Consider the following 22,521-nt stretch of genomic DNA (forward strand, 5'->3'; position numbering starts at 1 on the left):
ATGTATCACAAGCCTCCACTGTGCTGGCCCCTTTGATTGGTTGAAGGGATCAGACTACAAAGGCCATCGGCCCCTTTTTCCATGACCATGAAAATGCACAAGGAATAAAAACAAGCAACACAGATAACAAAGGATGACACAGAACAAGAAAGACACAGACAAAGACCAGAAAAAATGGGAATGAAAAGCGCACAGAGTTGTACAGTGGTTGGCCGACCATGGAAACAAAAGGAAAAGCCAACCACCAAGAGAGACACTAGAAACCCCAATCTAAAACCATATACCAAAGGCTAGACTCAACACAAAAAAAGACACAAACCCTGAGATCAAGCGATAAAAGCCCCCCCCCCCCCCCCCCTGCGTGAATAAAACTCAAAACTGGCAGCGTCATCCTCTAGAAGTGCAGGGAGCGTATCAGGCACTGTGAACATCTGCCTGAGTGCAGTTAAAAGCAGACAGTCCAACAAAATTTGGACCACTGTCAATGCTGAATCACAGCGACACAGAGATAGGTCCTCGTGGCGCAATAAATAACTGTGCGTCAGCCAGGTGTGGCTAATGCGTAGACTGCAAACTACAATGGAGTCCTTGAGAGAGGCCCGCAAGGAGGAGCACCACACACTGGTAGTCTCCTTGATGACCTGAAGTTTGTTGGGTGAAAACAGGGTGCGCCATTCAACACCCCACGTACCAAGGATATTCTGCCGCAAAACTGACTGGAGATCACTCTCCGAAAGGCCAATCTCCATGGCCGTTGCACCAACAGCCTGTGGGCCAGTCTGTCAACCTGTTAATTACCCGAGATGCCGACATGACCTGGGGTCCACGCAAAAACCACGAGTATGGAGGGAGTCCTAGATAGTCATGACCAGACAAGAGTGAGAAAAACACTGGTCGACACACTTAAATTGCTCAGGAAGTCACTACAGATGATGGACTCAGCTCGGCAGAAGCAGACATCCACAGAGTGTCGTTCAGAGCGATCCCCAAGAGTAAAAGCATAACCAACTCGATCAGCAACCATCAAACAGTCAGTATAGACTATGACAGAGCCAGCAAACGTGGCGAGGATGGAAAAAAGTGGCAGCGGGGGGCCTCAGGAGGGACTGAGTCTTTCAAACTTTGCGCCAAATCCAGCTGAAAGCATGGACGGGGCACACACCATGGGGGTATACAGACATGGGTCCAGAAAGGAGGTGGGAGAGGGAAAAACTTAATCCCTGAGCGTAGAGACCAGACGCGAATCGCAATCTGACACCCTGACCGGGGTCGCCATTCCGGACGATGGATGACTGAGTTGCGGAACAGGAGACGGTAATTGGGATGTCTGGGCAAGCTACAAGCATGCGCAGCATAAGCGGCTAGCAGTCGTTGGCACCGGATCCACAAGAAGACTGGTGACAGGGCTTGTGCAGAAAGCTCCAGTGGTGAGTCGGATTCCGCAGTGAAGGATGGGTTCAAGCAACCGCAACACCGAAGGCGATGCCGAACCATAAGCCAAGCTCCCATAATCGAAATGGGACTGATTCAACTTGTGCTGAAGTCAGAGAGGGGTAGACCGATCGGCACCCCAGCTGGTGTGACTCAAGCAACATAGTGTTAAGATGGCGCCAGCAAGTTTAAGCTGCTGAATATGGGGGAGTCAAGTCAACCGGGTATCAAAAAGCAAGCCCAAAAACCGATGCGTCTCCATCACGGCAAGAGGTTCACCATCAAGATAAAGCCGTGGATCAGGGTGAACAGTGTGACACCAGCAGAAATGTGTGACGCAAGTCTTGGGGGCCAAGAACTGGAAGCTGTGCATGACGGGCCAAGAACTGGAAGCTGTGCATGACGGCCCAAGACTGTGCCCTGCGGATAGTGCCTTATAGTTGCCGTTCAGCAACCGCAATGCCATTGGAGATATAGTACAGACAAAAGTCATCAGCATACAAAAAAGCAGATACGGACATTTCCACAGCTGCAGCTAGCCCATAGATAGCAACTAAAAAGATGCAGACACTCAAAGACCTTGTGGGACCCCATTCTCCTGGACTCAGGAGGAACCACGTGAGAGACCAACTTGTACGCGGAAGGAACGAAGCGAAAGAAAATTTTGAATAAAAATCAGGAGCAGGCTCCTAAGACCCCACCCATGAAGCGTGATGAAGATGTGATAGATTATCGGTGGCAGAGTGGCCCTTACGGAACCCACCCACCCTGAGACAGAAGGCCCCCGAGACTCAAGTAGCCAACTCTAACTCCGGCTTCACCATACATTCGTGCAGCTTGCACAGTGTTGGTGAGGCTAATGGGGCGGTAGCTGTCCACCTCCAGTGGGTTCTTGCCAGGCTTCAGCACTGGTATGATAATGCTTTTCTGCCACTGAGATGGGAACTCACCCTCAACCCTGATCCGGTTGAAAAGGTCTACAAGGTGTCGCTGGCAATCCACAGAGAGCTGTTTGAGCATCTGATAGTGGATGCGATCTGGCCCGGGAGCCGTATCAGTGCAAGCGGCTAGGGCACTTTGGAATTCCCGCACAATGAAGGGAGCACTGTACAATTTGGGGTGGCATGTATGGAATGAAAGGCTCCGATGTTCCAACCGCTCTTTCAGGGAGCAGAAGGCCAGCGGGCAATTCATAGAAGCGGAACTCAGAGTGTAAGGTCTGCTAAGAGTTCTGCAATCATGTCCGATTCAGTATAGACTGCTCCATTCAGGGAAAGCCCAGGTACACTGACGGGGGTCTGATATCCATAGGGTCACCTAATCTTGGTCCAAACCTGTGATGGAGAGGTACGGATGCTAATGGTGGAGACATACCTTTCCCAGCACGCCTGTTTCCGTTGGCGAATAAGGTGACAGGCTCAGGCACGGAGCCACTTAAAGGGAATATGACATTGGAGTGCCCGCCTGCTATCTCGAATCCCCTCAGCAATCTCCGGTGACCACCAAGGTGCAGGCCTCCACTGAGGAAACCCAGAAGAGCTGGGGATTGCAGATTCTGCCGCAGAGGTGATGCTGGTGGTTATCGTGTGAACCACAACATCAATGGTATCATGAGAAAGAGGCGCAATAGTGGCAATAGAGGCAAACGAGTCCCAGTCAGCCATATTCAAAGCCCACGTTGGGAGGTGCCCAGGAGTGTGCGGCTGCGGCAGTGACAGAAACATCGGAAAGTGACCACTACTGCACAAGTCTTCGTGCACACTCCAATGGACGGATGGTAGAAGGCCAGGGCTGCAGATTGAAAGGTCGATGGCTGAGTACGTGCCATGTGCCACAATGAAATGTGTGGAGGCACCATCATTTAAGAGAGAAACACTGGACTGCACCAACACCTGCTCAACAACAGTGCCTCAGCCCATTGCCACCAACCCACTTCACAAAGGGTTATGGGTATTAAATCCGCCAGTAACAGAAAAGGTGGTGACAGTTGGGCCACCAGTGCAGCCAATACATGCTGCAGGATATCACCATCTGGTGGAAGATAAATGCTGCAGAAAGTAACAGCCTGCGGTGTCCAAATCCTAATAGCAACAGCCTCTAAAGGTGTTTGAAGAGGGACACGCTCACTGTAAAGAGAGTGAAGAACATAAATGCAGACACCACCAGATACCCTCTCATTAGCTGCCAGATTCTTATAATAACCCTGATAGTCATGGAGGGTAGGGGTTTGCAATGCCAGAAACCAAGTTTCCTGGAGAGCAATACAGAAGAAAGGGTGGAGGCTGAGAAGTTGTCGGGGGACAACAGTAAGGTGGTGGAAGAAACCGCAGCAATTCCATTGGAGGATGACATTGTCCACGGCCAGAAAATGCGTGAAGGGTCCGAGGAGGCAAATTAAGCCGCTAGGTCATCAACCGCCACCCAAGGAGAGGCTGAATTGAGAATCAGTGCATCTGAGGTAGGGGCACGACTGAGGTCATTGGGGACACCAAAATCTGCAAATCATCCTCAGACAGAGCTGGTAGGAACAGCGGGCACAGAGGCAACCTGAACCTCGCCCGTCTTACCCAGCCTATTCTTCTTCACCTCCTCCTTCGGCTCCTTAGGAGCAACATCGGAGGGAGACTCAGGAGTGTCAGGGACAAAGAGTGGGAAGCTCTTCAATCCACTGCTTGTGGCTCCTTGAGCCACTGACTGATGTCAGCTGTCGCACTGGAGGTAGCCTTAGAAGGCAGACTTCCAAGGAACCCTTTCCATGCGAGAGAAGGCGGAGGAGGCTGATGTACTTTGGGCATGGGGGGGGGGGGGGTCCTGATGTCCCCGTCATTTGGGGGGTTGGTCTCCCAAAGGCGGTACCTTGGGAGCACCAGAAGAAACAGTGTCCCCCATCACAGACAGGGAGGAAGAGCCAGGGTGACCCTGAGGACCCACTGGAGGCTTAACAACCACAGGGACAGCTGTCGCCACCAGGGGGCAATAAAGTCGCAGTCACAGCATACGATGTAGTCATCTGCACAGGATGTAGGCGTTCATATTTCCTCTTCGCATCCTGATAGATGAGCCTGTCCAGAGTTTTTATTTCCATGATCCGTCACTCCTTATGGAGAACAGGGCAGTCAGGTCAGAAGGGGGAGAAGAGCTTCCCCCAGTTGACACAAGTGGGAGGAGGCGCACACACAGAGCGCCCGAGGACGACCACAATCCCTGCACATGACTGAACTTCCAACACTTGAAGCGTCTATGAAAAACTGGGGCTTCATTGCCTGAAAGGTCTCTGCATCAGTCCTGCAGCAAACTAGGTACCGAGGCGAATACGGCTCACGAGAACGAGTCACCCTATGATCCTCCCAAGGCGTGGCCAGAGAGGGGAATGATCGAGAATCATAGGTTGCAGCATCAAAGTCATTTTGGATGTGCTTAGATTGCTGGGCCCGAGTGCCCACCAGCTCGAGTTGATTTAACCCATTTCATTGTGGGTCATCCACTCTGTTGCCACCCACTCCGATCAGGGGCTCTCTCCACAGGCGCCACCCAGTCGCAGCAAGGGCCACCTGGTGGGATTGCCATTGATGGGAGTCCTGGTGCCCCAGAAAGGATGGGCACCTACTACTTGGCATATGCGGGGAGGTCACAGCTCGGGCACCAGCAGTGCGATTCCTGTGTTGTCAGGAGGCTACCACAAAGAGGGTACTTGATAACCCCACCACGACGGACTGGCTACCGCACTGGATTTCGACTGCCAAAATGGTCCAGAACTGTCGGAGGCGGGAAGGATGCTATGGCGCAGGAGACGAGAAGTAGGTAACCTAGAAGACTGAGGGGGCCAAGCCTGCCACACGACAATAAGCAGTATGCAAGATCTCGGTGCACAATTGACAAACAAATACCACCACATAAGACGTCCTTCCCCAAATGGCAAGCAACTATCAACAGAAATTTAGAAAAGGTGGAAATCAAACACGAGAGGGGGGCCATCACAGAAAATCCGAAACGTTGGAGACTCCTTTTAGTCGCCTCTTACGACAGGCAGGAATGCTGCGGGCCAATTCTAACCCCCAAACCGGGGAGGGGGGGGGGGGGGGGTCCTTTGACTGTTCACAGTAAGCGACTATGCTCCAAAATACACCTGTACGAGGGGGAGAAACAATGATCGAGAGATGAAGCACCGTAAGAATAATATTACTGACATGCATGTTAAAAGTTTAGGTAGGTACTTAGATCATCATAATTTAGTTTCACAATATTCCAGAAATCTGATTTTGAAGGTAAATTTTTTTATTGTGGAAAGTAAAGATAATAAAAATATCTTGTGGGGGTCTTTCATATAGAAATTCATAGATTTTGGATTAAGTATGTCCTTTTTCCATTTAATTCTGATTCAAACACTGAAAAATATTGAAATGATTCTTACAATTTTAAGAAAGATAGTGAAATAAGAGAAGCTATAGAGGTACCTGTTTAGTCTGAAAGATTACTATATACGAAGATATCATCTGGAGTGCTGGAAATGCAGTGCATAAAACATGCCACTTTGGAAAGCTGTGAATACGTACTCTCTTGTCCACACAACCAGGCTATAAGCTCGCTGCCTTCCACAAACTGGAGTCTGTTATTGATATATTTCGAAATGTCATATGTGGCAACAATGATTTTTCTTGTGGATTCATCTTTCAAAGAATCTCCAAATTCGTTCAAAAATCCATTAGGTTTATATTTCTTTTCAGGAGCCTCAGATGTGATAGAAATTGTAGAAACTTTCTTGCAACCTAATTCCTAGCTTCCTTTTATAACTTCATCTTGTTGCTTGTTACTGCCAAGAATTTGTAAGCTAAACATGGTGAGTTAATGCATAGTTGTTACTTCCCATTTATTGATTAAAAGTGGTTTTGTTCTCTTAGAAATGACATTTTACCTCTTCTTCCTAGAGAAGAGCACTTCCAGCTTTCACAATACATAGAGATATACAGCGTTGGTATTTTTGGAGGCTTAAAGATCACGGAAAACATTTTTAAATGGTGTCAGAAAGTTTAATACATCTTCCAATATTTTTTGTCAACAGGGTTAAGTAAACTATTTTTTTTTGGGGGGGGGGGGGGGGGGGGGAGGAATTACTAGAACTTTGAACCACTGTGAGTTAATTGACTCAAATATGTCTAGTTTGCTGCTACATCATGTGTCCACATCTCCTTTCAATGACTTCTGCAGTAGGGCCTGAAGGCCAAGATCTTTTAAAAAAGTTGACAACTTGACAATAATTTATTAATTGCTGCACATCACACTGATCACTGGTATATCCTCCAGTTGTGTGCTCCAGCACGGTATTGAAAATAGGCACTAAGCATGAGACACACTTATATTAACAAAGTGTGACTACAATGTTTGGACCTCTGTTACTGATGCACAGTGCTGAGTAAATCTGACCGGCATAATATAATTATCAGTTCATGTTTAATACTATTCCAGTTTTTTCAGTATCACTCTCAAAATCTCTTGTGCACAGTACTCTATCCTCAAGTTCTCCTTTTTCATTGTTAATGTGAAGTGCAGTCACTACAATTATTTTACAATGTGAATTACTCGCTAAATCAACTGTTAGTGCCTCTCCTACATCGCCAAAAACATTCCTCTCCTATCTAGAAACAGCTCAACACACAGTTGGCAGTTTCCTTTAAATTTCTCCAGGTGGTGGTTGGCTGAGGTAGCAATTCTTCAGCACTCACTGCACTGTATTTGGTTCCCTTGTCAATGAGTAACTCTGTCGTCACAAGAAAACAAAGTTTCACATCCAACTTTGAAAGGTAAAATGTCTTTGCTTGCAAGTTTCAAGAGGTGTCGTGTCTTCCATACTTACACATTGTGAATTATCGTTTTGCATACCGCACAGGAATTATTTGAGGGAAACCATATCTCTCTCTCTCTCTCTCTCTCTCTCTCTCTCTCTCTCTCTCTCTCTCTCTCTCTCTCTCTCTTTCTCTCTCTCTCTCTCACACACACACACACACACACACACACACACACACACACACACACAGCCTCAAAATATATACCCAGGCATATCACTATATAGGATTTTTCATGATAAATTAAAATGCTATTGCCCCTTGGACTAATTTATGCAGCAGGACGGACTGGAAATTTGAGCAGTATAACTTTTTTTACACACCCCAATAAGAATATATATCACTTCATAGAAATATTATTTTAGTATTATCTCATTATTTATTTGTGTAAAAATTATTGTAAGTCTCCCTTAAATTTTTAAAAATTCTCCAATATGCAAACCAAATGGATTGCAATGTACATCACGAGATGAATAAGTCACAATTCAGCTCGCTCTGCAGTAAGATAAAAGATGTTTGAAAACAAAGTTTGTTAGGACAGGAAAGGATAACATCATTCAATGCTGCACAAAGATCTTGTATGATTGACTATTACTTGGACCTTTGTTAACACTGAGATCTGGCTGCTATCACACTGAAGTGCTACTCTCTTATCAGAATATAAAATGCTATCAACTGTAACACGGGGAATTGCAAATGCCTGCCACTGAGTGGCCAAAATTCTTCAAAATGTTTAGTACACTCTGCAGTGAAGCGTGCGCTGATATGAAACTTCCTGGCAGATTAAAACTGTGTGGTGGACCGAGACTCGAATTCAGGACCTTTTCCTTTGGCAGGTATGTGCTCTACTGGAGATGAGGTACTGGTGGAAAGGTCGCAAATTCAAGTTTCTGTGTGGCGCACAGTTTTTGTCTGACAGGAAGTTTCACTTTTACAGTTCTTTAACATACCTTCGGCGAGGTAATCAGTCAAGTTTCTTGGCAAACAAGATAGGCAGAAATCCTACTGGTACTTTGAAAAAGAAAACAGTGTTCCAAAGCCGCAAAAACATTAAGTAAAAAAGGCACGCATAATTTTATACACACATTTCTCAGACAAGATCTTTCGTTTCTCCCCAGCCATCTCCAAATCATTTGAAGTTGATGAGCTGTAGTTGAGAGGATGGAGCTAAAAAGAAAAATGTAAAAATTGTCAAGAAACCAGCAATTCGTTACCACAGACACTATCGCAAAAGTGTGGCACTTGAACTTGCCTCAGAGACTTCAGTCTCTCACAAGAAGTTATGTGGAACATTGCTGGAGAACAGTATTCATGCAGAATACATTATTATTGTTAATTACATAAAATCAAATCAAAATAATAACGACTTGTGCAGTTTTGCATTTTGAGAATTTTGGATGTTCAGACAGTATAATTTGTCGTAAATTCAAATTTATTTTGACCTAATGATCAAGCTACATGAGTTGTGGCAACAAGTTTTGTATATATCAGCAACGAAAATATACACACACACACACACACACACACACACACACACACACACACACTCACACACACACCAATTTTATGGTGACAAGTTATTGGACAAACAGATTGTAATGATACAACTTTTTAGATACCCCAATAAGTATATATAGCTGTTCATAGAAATATCCTACCTAGATCTCCATGAATACCCAAATTTATCATATCCCAGGGGTGCTTGCAGATTTGCATAATTTTGGCCCCATCCAATTCTTGTTGCTGAGCCTTCTGGCATATCCTCTATAGTAGCTTCGTAATACCAGATACCTGCGGTAACAGCTGTAACAGAACAAACATGCCCTCCAGACCAACACACACATTACTATAAATGAACAGAACTACATATTTTACTTATTCTTTTGAGTGGAGAATATGCTGCACACTTTAAGAGCTTTCTTCGTATACTCTTGAGATAATAGAGAGACTGGAAATGACAGTAAGAGCTGGATTCAGCTCACTAAACTGATAACTCAATGCTTCTATTACTCAGTGAATTGTCACCATTACTTTGTAAATCATTTACAATCCACCAGAATTTTTCCATTACCATATTTAAATGCTTTATTTAAAATTAGTCAGGTGAATACCCAAAAGCAGGGTAATAATGCCAACATCTTTGCTGAGGGAATTTCTCTCTCTCCAAATTAGCAAAAGAATTTGTAAAGCGAAATTTTTATTTTCAATTTTTTCTGGAACTTAAAAGGAACAAAAATGGTACATCCTACTACTAATTCTAAAAGGGCCACAAATGTCATAAGTTGATCCCTTTCTCAGGACAAAAGAGTGCAAAGCTATGTCCCCTCCAATATGGGCAAGGCCAATAAAACATGGAGACCAAATAGACTACACTCAGTAAAGCACTGTAGTATTCAAACCACATCTGGCAGCAAAATACTCTCATTCAAAGGATATCAAGAATATAATTGTTAATAATTGCATTTTTTTTATCCAAGCAAAGATATTTGTATGCTGAAGCACACAAGTAAGCTGCAGCTGCAGTTTTTGTTTATACACAAGTTTTAATTTAGTCTTTGGTCTCACAAGCTTTGTGGAATGAATATTATCTGTGTATTTAACTGTGTTGACTAGTGTCAAGTAACTTCTAAGCATTTGCATATTTTCCGAGCATGTGTGTTGTATGAGCTTACTTTATAGTGTATTGATAACCACAAGCAGTATAGTGGCAGTATTAGATAGAATCTAGCAACTGGTTGGGTTAGTGTGGTACAGACAAACATAAATTAAAGGTGAATAGGGACTGCACCTGTTGTGTGCAGATGCAAGAGTAATTGGCCATTGTCCGGAAACAATTGTAAGCTGTGTTCACCAAGTCCAACAGGTTGCTACCTTGGGCAGCCGTGACAGTGGGACACCCGAGATAAGTTGTCTGGGATCTCTGATGCCACAGCGCCTTCAGACTTGCTTGTTCTTACCTGTTGACACACCCCTGTTGAAGGACACACACCTGTTGGTGAAGGACACAGTGGCAGGGTTGTGAACCTCTGAGCAGAAGGTGAAAGAGGATACTGGTCACGCAGCTATCCCCTTGCACCTTAAAAACTGATCCAACATACTGCCCACTGATGAAAGTGCATCTAAGCCAGAACAGGATGGTGTGTATGTTGGAACTGGGAGCAATCTTCCTGAAATGTCCTAATAAGTGAACAACATTAGGAAAGTGTTCAATCCCTTTACAGAATTAGGAGATAGGTTGGGAAGGAAGTTCAGTGTCCACTCTTCTTGCTGGGAGGTCACACCGAAGATGTGAAGGAGGCTTTGCTGGTAGTGTCTGAGCACAACAGATGCACCAAGCCGCAAATCAAGGTTTACGTTGGCAGCAATGATGCCTGCCACCTCCTTTCAGAGCCCATTTTTGATTCCTACAAGATGCTGGCCATTTGGTGAAGACAACTACTCTCACATGCAGAGTGAAAGGAGAGCTATCATTTTGCAACATCATTCCCAGAACAGACTGCAGCACTCTGGTTTGGAGTCAAGTGAGAGGCTCAACCCAGAGACTCTTATGATTTTGTTAGGATCATGCATACAGATTTCTTTGCCTCTGCAGTCAACTGTGTAGTTAAAGTATCTCCTTCATAGAACAGGAGAGAAATGCCTCTACAGGCATGATTCAGATATGTGCTGGTTGCAAACAAGAAAGAATACCAGCCTCATTAATTAACAATTTCACTGCTACAGATGTGCTAGCCACAGACTTTCTGAGTGTGATGTCACTGTGGCATAAGCTGACTACCTGCAACAGGACCTTTCCGCCTGTGACCGGTTTCTGCCTGCTATATTACCTGTACCGGTTTCTCTGCGTCACGCTGAATATTTTGGTCGTAGCTTGCGAGGTAAACATTGTAGAATCCATACATCCACTCTCTCTTGGTGCATGCTAGCACAATAATTCATTCACAAATAAACTGCTTGTTGGAACACACTTCTGTTGCATCTGAATATCTTTCAAATACATAAAATTAATTGTTCTCTGGCAAAGCTCAAGGACAGAAATTAATGTTTCCGAATGAAAAATCTTTCCTTTACATTGGAGTAATTTGATCACATCATAACGAGATGAAGCTGTAAAATTTCTTTATTAACTGACACTATGAATGCTGTCTCTTTACTTCGTGAATGGACTAATGCTGCTGTATGTCAAGAATCAGGTCTAGCACACTATTTCATCTGGAGACACACTTCAAACTCTGAACCTTTAAGCTTCTGAATTCTTTATACAACCCTTATTTTCAACCCTTTAATATGTACCTAAACAACTTCTACAGACAAAAATCACAACATCAAAATATAATTTAAGTCCACCCTAAGCAGATGAAAATTTTGTGCCACTGGTGCAATGTGCACTATGTAATTACAACATGTACAATATAAATACAGCATTTGAAACAGCAAGTCTGTTTCTTGCAAGAATACTTCACTTGGAGAGACACTCCACAGTGATGAAACCTAATTTTTTTTTAATCCTTTCTACAATGCTCAGTAGGTATTTTCAATCCTTCCTTACAGCCTTAGGCAGGTTTCACAGCCAATAAATCAGAATAACCAAATATAATTGTTTCCATCATGTTGGTATAACTTCACCACATCACAAAATGATGAATAAGTGTAGTTTCTATTTAACTGGTGAATGAGTCCTTTGTATTTGGTTCTTTATTGTTGTTTTTTTCCCAAATGGTCTTCTTGGTTTCAACTATTTGTGTTGTGTTACATGTGGTCCACATTCATATTTCTCCCATCACACCACCTGATAGCAATCATTTTTAAACTGAAACTCAACTGCTCTTCATTTCAGTTACCTCCGCAGTTTTACCATGTCGTGTCTGTTATGAACAGTGGCACATGTGGTTGTGAAGCTACAGGAATAGGCCTGGGCTGGAAAGCCGTTGCCAACATAGTTTATGACTAATTCGTCCGTATCTACTTTGCCTGGATGGAATAAATTGTTTAAAAGATAATCAGTCTTTCATCAATGAAAAGCTTCTGATGTGGACTAAACATGATGCAAAAGTCATACAAATTTCATCAATAAAATTCCAAATTTTGAATGAACTGTGACCTCCAGTATCTGCAAAGTTATCACTGAAGGGTAGCACTTTCAAAAGTAAAATAAAATGGGCTTGGGACAGTGTTTTACTGACTAGAGTGTTAAATGTATATCTATGGACCAACAATCCCTTATTTTCAACTTTTCAACTTGAGCCATTAGAAGACAAATAGCAACAAAACAATAAAGTTCCTAAATCCAGAAAGCACGAGTCATTAAAGTATGTGTTTATGAGTCAGCTTCAGGGCACAAATGTCAACCAGTTAATGACTGGAAATCTGTTTCAAATCAAAAATTTCACTGAATTATGCTCTTTTCTGAAATTTCGCAATTGCTGTCCGATTTTTCAGATTCTCAGTATCTGCCAACTGCACCACTTGTAGAAACACCAAAATAGTTTGCTGTACCAGCAAATGTACAAGGCAGGACTATTACTTGAGATTCGATTGAAGATTCATCAGTGCTACGGACATCAGAGAGAGATCACACTCACTGACACTCCTGGAGAGTGACTATGGAACTGACTTGCTTCTTCAGTTTCTCATTGAAAATTTTGTCAATGTTGAAATCAAGTTCATTATTTAGGGCTACAGTTTTTATTTTATTGAGTTCCTGGTCATAGTCTTCTTGGGACATGGGGATAGGAAAAAGACAGTGGATCATGTGGAATGATTGGTTGGTTGGATTGGAGAAGGGACCAAATTACACCGTCATCAGTCCCTCCGATCTTGGAATAACTAAAACCGATAAAACCTCACACTATAAGAGGGAACCACAACGGCCGTAAAACTACAAACTATTGACAGAGAAGGGTGGAAAAAGAGAGGAGGGAAAGAAAGTGACTAATGACGGGGGCATGAAGGACAAAGCACAGGTAGACAAGGTAGACACTTAAGATAAAACTGACCCCATAAAGAAAGAAGGTGGAAGGCAGAGGTGAACCAACAAGCCCAGTCAAAGCCACTCCAATCGGGGCGGAGAAGGGAGCAAGACAGCCTGCCATCCCCTCCACCCACCGATAAGGTTGAAGGTCCCTTAAATATAAAGTGATAAAAACCCCAATTATGAAGAAATCGTAAAACTAGATCAGCCGCTGAGTCACTGTCAGCTAACGGCAGGGGTAGCAAGTCAAGAAAGCTGAAAGTCTGTCACAGGGCGGCAAAGTTGGGACAGTCCAGTAAGAGGTGAACCACAGTCAACATTGATACACAAGGACAGAGGGGGGGGGGGGGGGGGGTCCTCAAGATGGAGGAGATAACCATGAGTCAGCCAAGTACGGCCCATGAGGAGCTGGTAAAGGATGGCAGAGGCTTTACGAGAGACCCATAACGAGCACCACCACATAGTTGTAGAATCCTTTATTCCCTGAGCTTGTGCGGCAAAGGAAGTGTGCCATTCTCCAAAGTACCAAAATGTGACAACGTAATCCCGAGCAAAGGTCTATTTCCAGAATGCCAACAGCAAGAGATGGCCTGTTAGTATCCAATTTAGTCAGTCGATCGGCAAGTTCACTGCCAGGGATCCCAACATGGCCTGGGGTCCAAATGAAAACAACAGAGCATCCACGTTGATCAAGGAGAGAAAGGGAGTCCTGGATAGCTATGACCAATGGGTGGCGAGGGAAGCACTGGCAGACAGCTTGCAAACTGCTCAAGGAGTCACTACAGATAGTGAAGGACAGTCCTGAGCAGAAGCGGACATGGTCCAGTATGTGCAAGATGGCTACCAATTCTGCAGTAAAAACACTATAGTCATCTGGTAAGGAACGAAGTTCCTTGTGTCTCACTTATTTGTTAGCATAACCATTGTGACAAGCAGCCATGAAACCCTCAGTATAAATCACTTTGGAACCCTGGAATGAACTGAGGAGACAGTAGAATTGGTGGCAAAGCAGAATTCGTGGCGAATGGCCTCCGGAGGGGCAGAGTCCTTTCAATTGATCGAGAGATCAAGACAGAGTTGTGGCCGAGAGACGCACCACGGAGGGGTATGTGTGTGAGTGGAGAAGAGAGGCAGTAAAGGGAAGTGCTGAAGCTAAGAAAAGAGTGACTGAATGCAGGCAGCCATGGTAAGCCCACATTGTGGCCGCCATCAAGGGAAATTGATCTCCATGTCTGGATAAAGGAGACCATAATTAGGGTGCTTTGGGGTGCAGCGAATGCAGAGCGCGTAAGATATCAGCTGTTGTTGGCTCAAAACTCGCAGTGGTGGAATCCCCGACTCTGCGAGAAGGTAACTCATGGGGCTAGACCGCAAAACACCAGTCGCAAGTCGTACCCCACAATGGTGGGTGGGGTCCAGTAACTGCAGTGTTGAAGGTGACACAGAACCATAGATAGGACACTTGTAGTCTGAACGAGACTGGACCAGCACTTTGTGCAATCTCAGGAGAATAGAGTGGTCTTCACCCCAGCTGGTACTGCACAGACATCTAAGGACATTGGGATGTGACAAGCATGTCCTCTTCAGATGGTGAATATGGAGCCACATAAACCGGGCATCGAAGACCAGACCCAAGAAGCGATGGGTGTCCACCACCTTGAGGGATTGACCATTGAGGAACTGGTCCAGATGGGGATGGACTGTACAGCCACAGCAGAAATGCATGACACACGACTTGGCGACGGAAAACTGAAAGCCACTGGAAAGCCCAAGACTGCGCCCGGTAGATTGCCCCCCCCCCCCCCCCCCACATGTAGACGGCATTCTGCAGTGCCCATGATGGAGGAAGGGATGTAGATACAAAAATCATCAGCAATCAAAGAGGGGGACACTGTCGGCCCAGCAGCCACCACCAGTCCATTAATGGCAATTAGAAAGAGAGGGACACTTAGCACAGAACCCTGTGGAACCCCATTTTCTTGCCAATTGGAAGTGCTGTAGGAGGAACCAACTTGGGCCCGGAAAGAGTGACAAGAAAATAGGTTACAGATAAAAACTGGCAGAGCGCCACAAAGGCCTCACTTGTGAACAGTGGTGAGGATGTGGTGGTGCCAAGTGCTGTAGTAGGTTTTATGCAGGTCAAAGAAGACTGCAATGAGGTACTGCTGATGGGCAAAAGCCAAGCGGATAGCAGACTCCAGGTAGACCAAGTTATCCACCATAGAGTGGCCACAGTGAAAACCACCTTGTGTCGATGACAAAAGGTCGTGGGATTCAAGCATCCAAAACAGCCGCCGACTCCCTTGGTAAGGGGGTGGCTTCCCAAGCTTCAACACTGGAATAACAATGCTTTCCTGTACTCCACAGACAGTTGAAAAGGGTCAGTATACAACAGTGGACAGCCACCGATAAGTGTTGGAGCATTTGGTTATGTATCCGATCTGGTCCAGGAGCCGTGTCGGGACAAAGGGCGAGGGCACTGGTGGATTCCCACTCACTAAATGGGGCATCATTAGGCTCCAAGCAACGAAAGACAAAGGCAGCCGTTCCGAGTCCTCTTTCAGGAGGAGCAATGTGAATGGGTACAGAGTCGATGCAGAGACTTGGGCAAAATGCTCTGCGACTTTTCTGGATGGGCAAAGAGAACACCATGCACAGAAATTCCTACAACATTGGTGGGAGGACAAGGGCCAAAAATTCGCCTGAGTTCCACGCAAACTTGGGAAGACAGGGTGTGCAGTCTTATGGCAGCCATATATTGTTCCCAGCAAATCCGTTTCTGAAATTTGATTAGGTAAGGGGCCGGGTGCAGAATCGTTTGAAGACCAGAAGGAGAGTAGAAGGGTGCCGCTTGAAGTGTTTAAGAGTGCAGCAGCAGTCTTATGGCCACAGCAATTTCCGGAGCCCACCTAGGGATCATCTTCCGATGGGGTGAACCCGAGGTAGAAGGGATGGCTGAAAGAAGTGTGGAAAAAACGGGGGATTCAAAATGTGTGTAGACTCGTCAATACTACTGTGTGGTAGTACAGGGGGGATGGCAGCAGAGGAGAAGGCCCACCTGGGAGGGTGACGGAGTGAGTAGGTCAAAACAATCAAGTAATGATCACTGTCACATAAGTAAATGTGGGCACCCCATTGAATGGAGGGAAGAAGGCTGGGGCTGCAGATGGAGAGGTCAATGGCAGAGAAAGTGCCATGTGCCACACTAGTGTGTGGGAGCGCGGGTGTTTAGGAGACAGCCCTGCCAGAACAGCTTCAACTGAACTGTCCTGCCCTGGGCAGTAGTCGTGTGACTACCCCAAAGAGGGCTGTGGGCATTAAAGTCCCCTACAAGCAAAGGGAGAACAGAGTTGAAGGGTGGTTAGGGCAAGGGATGTGAGCGGCCTGTCAGGCAGGAGGTAGAGATTACAGATTACAGATTGAGATTGGAGTGGCCAGATGGACCCTGACAGCAATTGCTTCCTGAGTGGTGTGGAAGGGAACCTATTTACTAACAATGTCCTTGCGGACCAAGATGCAAACACCACCAGAAGCCCATAAGGGGCCAATTCGGTTTCAACAGAAAGCATGGAGCCCACAAAGGGTGGGTTTGTAAGAATTGACAAAATGGGTCTCCTTGAGAGCACTGCAAGCACCAGAGTAGGAGGAAAGAAGGGGCTGCAACTGTGGAAAGTGACACAAATAGTCATTACAATTCCACTGGAGGATTCGCAAGCTAAAGTCAACATGGGAAGCAAACAGACCAGAGCCAGTCATGCCACCGAGTCATCCGTCACCGGTAAGGATGGAGTAGTGCCCATATAGGTGGGGTCAGGCACTGTTGGTTCATTGGCTGGAGGAGGAGAAGGCGGCACCTCAGGGGGTACCGGAGAGGCCTTGGCCTTCACCTTGTTCATGTTCTTGTTTCTGCTTCTCTTGTGAAGGAAGAGAAGGGCAGACTGCAGCGTAGTTGGGCAAGGAATTACACCTGGCAATTTTGGTGCCAACCAGTCGCGGATCACGCAACCGATGTGGAGCTGCAGATCACCTTTCAGGGGGTGCCAGGAAGAGAAGTCCTGGGAGTAGGCTCCAGTACCGGCAGCTGCCAAAGAAGGGTAGCGCTTCTCCGGTGGGGGAGGGGCAGCAGCACCCGAATGGGTGGGTATGGCCACTGATGTGGAGGGGGAGGGGGAGGGTTAGGCGGGAGGTGTGGGGCGAGGCTGGGAAGAGGAGGGGGTAGGGGGGAATGGACGTAACTGAAGCAAAAGTAGAAGTGTACTCTTGAATCTGTCATTTCACGTACACCAGGCATGCTGGCAAGCGTGGAGGATGCTGCAGATTACAATTTATGTACGTCGGCTGGGGAGCACAGGCACTCCCCCGTGGATGGGGTGCCCACAGTCACCGCAGAAGGGATGATTGGTGCAGCAGAAAGACATGTCCAAACCGTAAGCACTTGAAGCATCTCATCAATGGTGGAATATAAGGTTTTACATCACACTGATACACCATCACCTTTACCTTCTCTGGGAGGTAAGGCCAGGATAAAGGTGTCTGTATCAGCGCAATTGTTTTTAGGGCCTTGCTGGACACTCCGGATAAATCTGACTCCTCAACGCTCGAGGTTTGCATGGTGCTCCTCGTCAGTTTGGAGTAGAAGATCCCGGCAGAAAATGATGCCCTGTACCGAGTCCAAAGATTGGTGGGGTGCAGCGGAGACTGGGATGTCATCAAGATGGTCACAAGTACACAGGGCTTCAGATTGGGCAACAGAAGATGTCTTTATGAGAAAAGAATGGGATCGCATTTTACTACTGGATTACACTTCGCCATACTTATCTTCAATCGTCTCCATGAGAAACAAAGGCTTGGTAGCGGCAAAACTTTCACCATCTGTCCTGATACAAACCAGATACCAAGGGAAAGGTTCCAACCCAAGCCAGCAAGCTTGACCCTCTTCCCAGGGGGTGGCCAGGCAGGTGAAGTCCGAAGGATCAGAAGGAGTGTCATGTCTTCTATCACTCTTAAAGAGGGCTACAGAATGGCCAGGATGGTTAAGCTTTTGTCACTTCATGTCGAAAGCATCTGCTCTAGTACCACCCACTCTGACGAAGAGCTTGCCCTGTGGGTGCCACCCAGCCACAGCAAGGGCCACCTGGCACAGCGGCCATTGCCGGGAGTTCCGATGCACCAAAGTGATGAGCACAGACTCCTTAGCATACATGAGGCGTAACAGCTCAGGTACTAGCAGTGTGATCCCTGTGTTGTCAGGGGGCTCAGTCAAGTGGGTACTTAACAGATCCACCACATGGACTGGCTACTGTGCTGGTGACCTAGCATGAAGGGGGCCAGGGTGCAAGGGGAAAAGGGGGGGGGGGGGAGGAAGGTGGAGAAGAGCCTGCACCATGGAAACTAGGTTGGGAGTTCATCCCCAAATGGCTCACACTGAATGGAAAACGTTGGAAATGGAGATCGAACCCCAAGGGGACCAAAAATTCCAAAAAAAGAGATGGAAACAGCAAACTAAACAATAGCACATACCAAAACAAAGCCAGGAGGATAGCCAGGTCGATATAAAGAAGTGCACCAAGAGTGAAAGGAGGGGGCAGGGATAAAAGAGCAAGGACAGGGAGGCAGGGGAACAGGGGCAGTAATGCAGTATGGAAAAAGGAAGGAGACTGCAATAGCTCGGGGACCTGTGCGTGCCACACACATACGCACAAAAGGAACTGTGGGCCCCCTGGGGGGATCATGTGGAATGCTGCATTTTTGTAGGCTGTAGGATGTTAAAGAGGAAGCTGGAATGAGTGTCTCCCCTTGCTTACAGAAATGTTCATGGACAAGTGGGAGACTGACTTTTGTACATGTGAACCATAAGCAAAAAGTGTTGTGTATAGGTACAGTTATGTCGATGATATTGTCTGTATGCCAAAAGGTTCCACCAGACAATTCCAGAACTTCATGAAAAATATAAATCAATGACATACTAGCATAAAGGTCAGTAAGGAGTTGGTGGGTTCCATAAATAACTTCCTAGATATGCAGCAGTGCACAACATGATCTGCCATCTCCACCCTATTCCTATGTGCCAATCAAGTATAGGACCTGAGCCTCATTAAAATAAAAACAATTAGCACAAATAATGAATTTGATTCCAATACAGGTTATACATAAAGTCCAAGCAATTGCTTGATGATACTAACCATAACACAGTTAATCCTGCTTTTCCACTTTTCAAGGGACTTCAATAACATGGTATGAAATGTGGGAAAATGTAAAATGTTGCAAATAACATTTTCAGCTGTAAAGGTTACATATAGGGCACCCCCTTGCATTTTCGCATTTTATGTATGATAGGAGAGACTTGTTTATTATCTAAGACATTTTTATTATATAATAAAAATCACTGATGCAATTGAAAATAACTGTCTGGGGAGTAAAAGTATGACTCAATTTCATGTCATAATCGATGTTTTTGGAAAGCATGCAAATATCATTCATTATTTAAACAATGAAACACTGCACCAGTTACATATTTTATTCCATGCTTAGCATGACGCATTTCAAGAACTTTTTCTCATTATCAAGTGCTAATATTTACAAAATTAATTTGTGTAGTGTTTGCGTATGTATTGTTCTGCATCTCTTGCACTGTAGTTGTCTTTTTCAGGTTATCAGGTACCATGCCTCCTAAGTTGTGTAGAAAACCAACACTTGCACCATTTGTTTGCGTAACATGACAAAAAATATGTATGTAAATACTGCACTTGACAATGAGAATAAATTCTTGAAATACATTTTGCTCAGCATGAAAAACTACGTAACTGGCACTGTTGAAACCAAAAATATTTGAGCAATGCAAAATGATTGAAAAGGTCAACCAGCACAAGTGGCGAAACAACGAAACACACAAAATATGGCTCAACAAAGGTGTTATGATTACAACAATGACGAAACTGCGCATGTGCAGTAGAGGTAGCTTGGAAATGGTTGCGATTGGCCATGATATCTTTATTCGAAAGAATGTAGTTACTCCAATTAGACACCACGCTGAGTAGAGCTTGGCAGCAGCAGGGGAGAGGTCAGGAATTGTTCCAACTTTTACACATTTACCAGTTCAAATCCACTGAGTAGAGCACCGTGATGTCACGAAGTTTTGCCTCTGTGAACATTTTTTTATCAAGCACAAGTCGTGGGAGAGTATGTTGACACAAAATCAGGCACGAATGAACATTGTGGGCCTGGTAAATTTGACAGGAGCAATAAAAAATGTCATAAATGGTGGGAAAAACGTTAATTCCGGGAACTTAAAAGTAGGGTTACATTGTAATTCCATTAGAGGAGACTAGTGCAAGAGTCCAGGTGGACATCAAACGAACCTGAATCAATCACTGTGCAGTCAGTGTGCATCACTGCTAAGGACAGAGTGACAGCCATGAATGTAAGATCTAACCCTGGAAGGCCAAAGGAGGTATGGTTGGGAAGAGAGCAAGTTGCAGCAGTATCAGGGTCTGAAAGAGACCAAGCGGCTATGAGGAGCGCACACACAGCAAGGAGAAGGAGTGGTTCCGGGAGAGGAGGGAATGGAGTGGGGAGGAGGAGGAGGAGGAGGAGGAGGAGGAGGAGAAAAGGACACAACAGAAACAAAGGTAGATGTTGAAGACAGCAGGTGGAAACAGTTGAATTTCTGTCAGACCTAAGAGTTGGAAAGGTGGCCATGAGTTTTGAATTCCTGAAGCTTCGTTTCTTCTTTACAGATTGGGCAATCTGGCGAGCGAGGAGAATGTGGCTGGAATAATTCATACACTTGGGAGGCGGGATGCGTGGACTCCTCACAGGGAGAGGGCAGCCTTAGTCGCCACAAATAGGAGTTGCCTCACATCACCTAGGCATGTGACAAAAACAGACATATCACAATAATGAACCATAACTCTGACTTTTTCGAGAAAGGTATCGCCCTCAAAAGCTAAGATGAAAGTGCCGGTATAAACATGATTGTCGTTAGGACCTCTTTGGACAGACACCCACCCCCCCCCCCCCCCCCACACACACACACACACACACACACACACACACACACACACACACACACACACACACCTCATTGAACAGCTATACAGTGATAAGCCAGTAAAAAAGAAAAAAAAATATTTGTCCTTATGTCATTGATTGTGTTAAAATGTTTTCAGTGGGAATAAAACCCCTTTATTATCAGATCAGACTATAGTTTTACATTCTGTCTTTTCTTTATCTGCTTTTGTATAACCGCACTGCTGTGTAGATAAAATAAGAACATTACCATAAAAAGTAGTTAATAATGAAGAATGAATGCCCACCTTGCAGCTAATCATGTTGATCCAGCAGTACTAATTAGAAACCAGAAGCCTGTTGAGGCGCTTAGTGCAATAAGCTTTGATTGTGGCACAACAAAGAACACTTCACTAAATGTTAATCAGGCTAGAGAGAATTTGGTTGATTATAGGGACAAACTAGGAATTAAGTCCTGACCATTTTTGTGGGATGGAGTGAGTCCTCACTCCCAAGGAAGATAAAAATCATCATGTAAATCCTTTATTTTGGTGTAGACGTTTAAGAGGAACTTGTGAAGTGGCAAAAATTCTATGCACACCAGTTACACAAAGGAAAAACCCACACTGAACAGTCCAAGCAGAGATAAAATGGAAGGGAACTCAATAGTCTGCGAGCAATCAGATTCCAAATAATATGATGCACAGTCGGAACTTCATGATTCTTCTGAAACTTCTGAAGATCAAGAAACTGAATGACAACTTTTTTCATTTTTATGCAGTACTATAGTATAAGTAAAAATAGTACCTACAGGTTAGCTACTTAATATAATTATACTTAACTTGAAAAATTACTATTAAAGTTGAGTATTTTCTTTTCTATCATGCACTACCCCAAGAATTGAACTCATTAATGACGTAAACAGTTATGGTTACAGTCCAATTTACTTCCCCTAATAACTTTCCCATAACTATCGAACAGCTTTTTCGACTTTGTTACCCAACCACTAAAGAAGCAGTGTTGCAAAACATCTTTGCCAATACAAAATATTAAATTAAAATTTTTTATAAGATGCATAAATGTCCAGGCATTTATGAATTTTTGGCATTTTCCCAGAGGCATTTATCCTGGGTTTTTGCTCCAACTTATAAATGCCTAAACATTTTACACCACTCGGCACAAGTCTCCCCCTACATCCTGGAACAAACAAAGTTACAGGGAAAGGCTTTCATCGCAAGCTCCGTACCCGGCCTTCCTCACAGTCTGTGACCA

At 45.0% G+C, this 22,521-nt stretch overlaps 1 protein-coding gene across 2 annotated transcripts in view; it reads right to left on the minus strand.

The window, feature by feature from the left end:
• The window catches only part of LOC126297652 (set1/Ash2 histone methyltransferase complex subunit ASH2), a 154,079-nt gene that overhangs the window by 47,816 nt on the left and 83,742 nt on the right, over positions 1–22,521 (minus strand). For both annotated transcript variants that reach the window (XR_007552559.1, XM_049988735.1), the window contains exon 8: positions 8,930–9,074. Coding sequence is in view for 1 of the 2 variants with exons in the window: in XM_049988735.1 (XP_049844692.1) it covers positions 8,930–9,074 (145 nt within the window). In the remaining variant the exon portion in view is untranslated. The remainder of the gene's footprint in view (positions 1–8,929; positions 9,075–22,521) is intronic.

This window comes from Schistocerca gregaria, chromosome X, assembly GCF_023897955.1.
Source record: "Schistocerca gregaria isolate iqSchGreg1 chromosome X, iqSchGreg1.2, whole genome shotgun sequence".
In the NCBI taxonomy this organism is placed as follows: domain Eukaryota; kingdom Metazoa; phylum Arthropoda; class Insecta; order Orthoptera; family Acrididae; genus Schistocerca; species Schistocerca gregaria.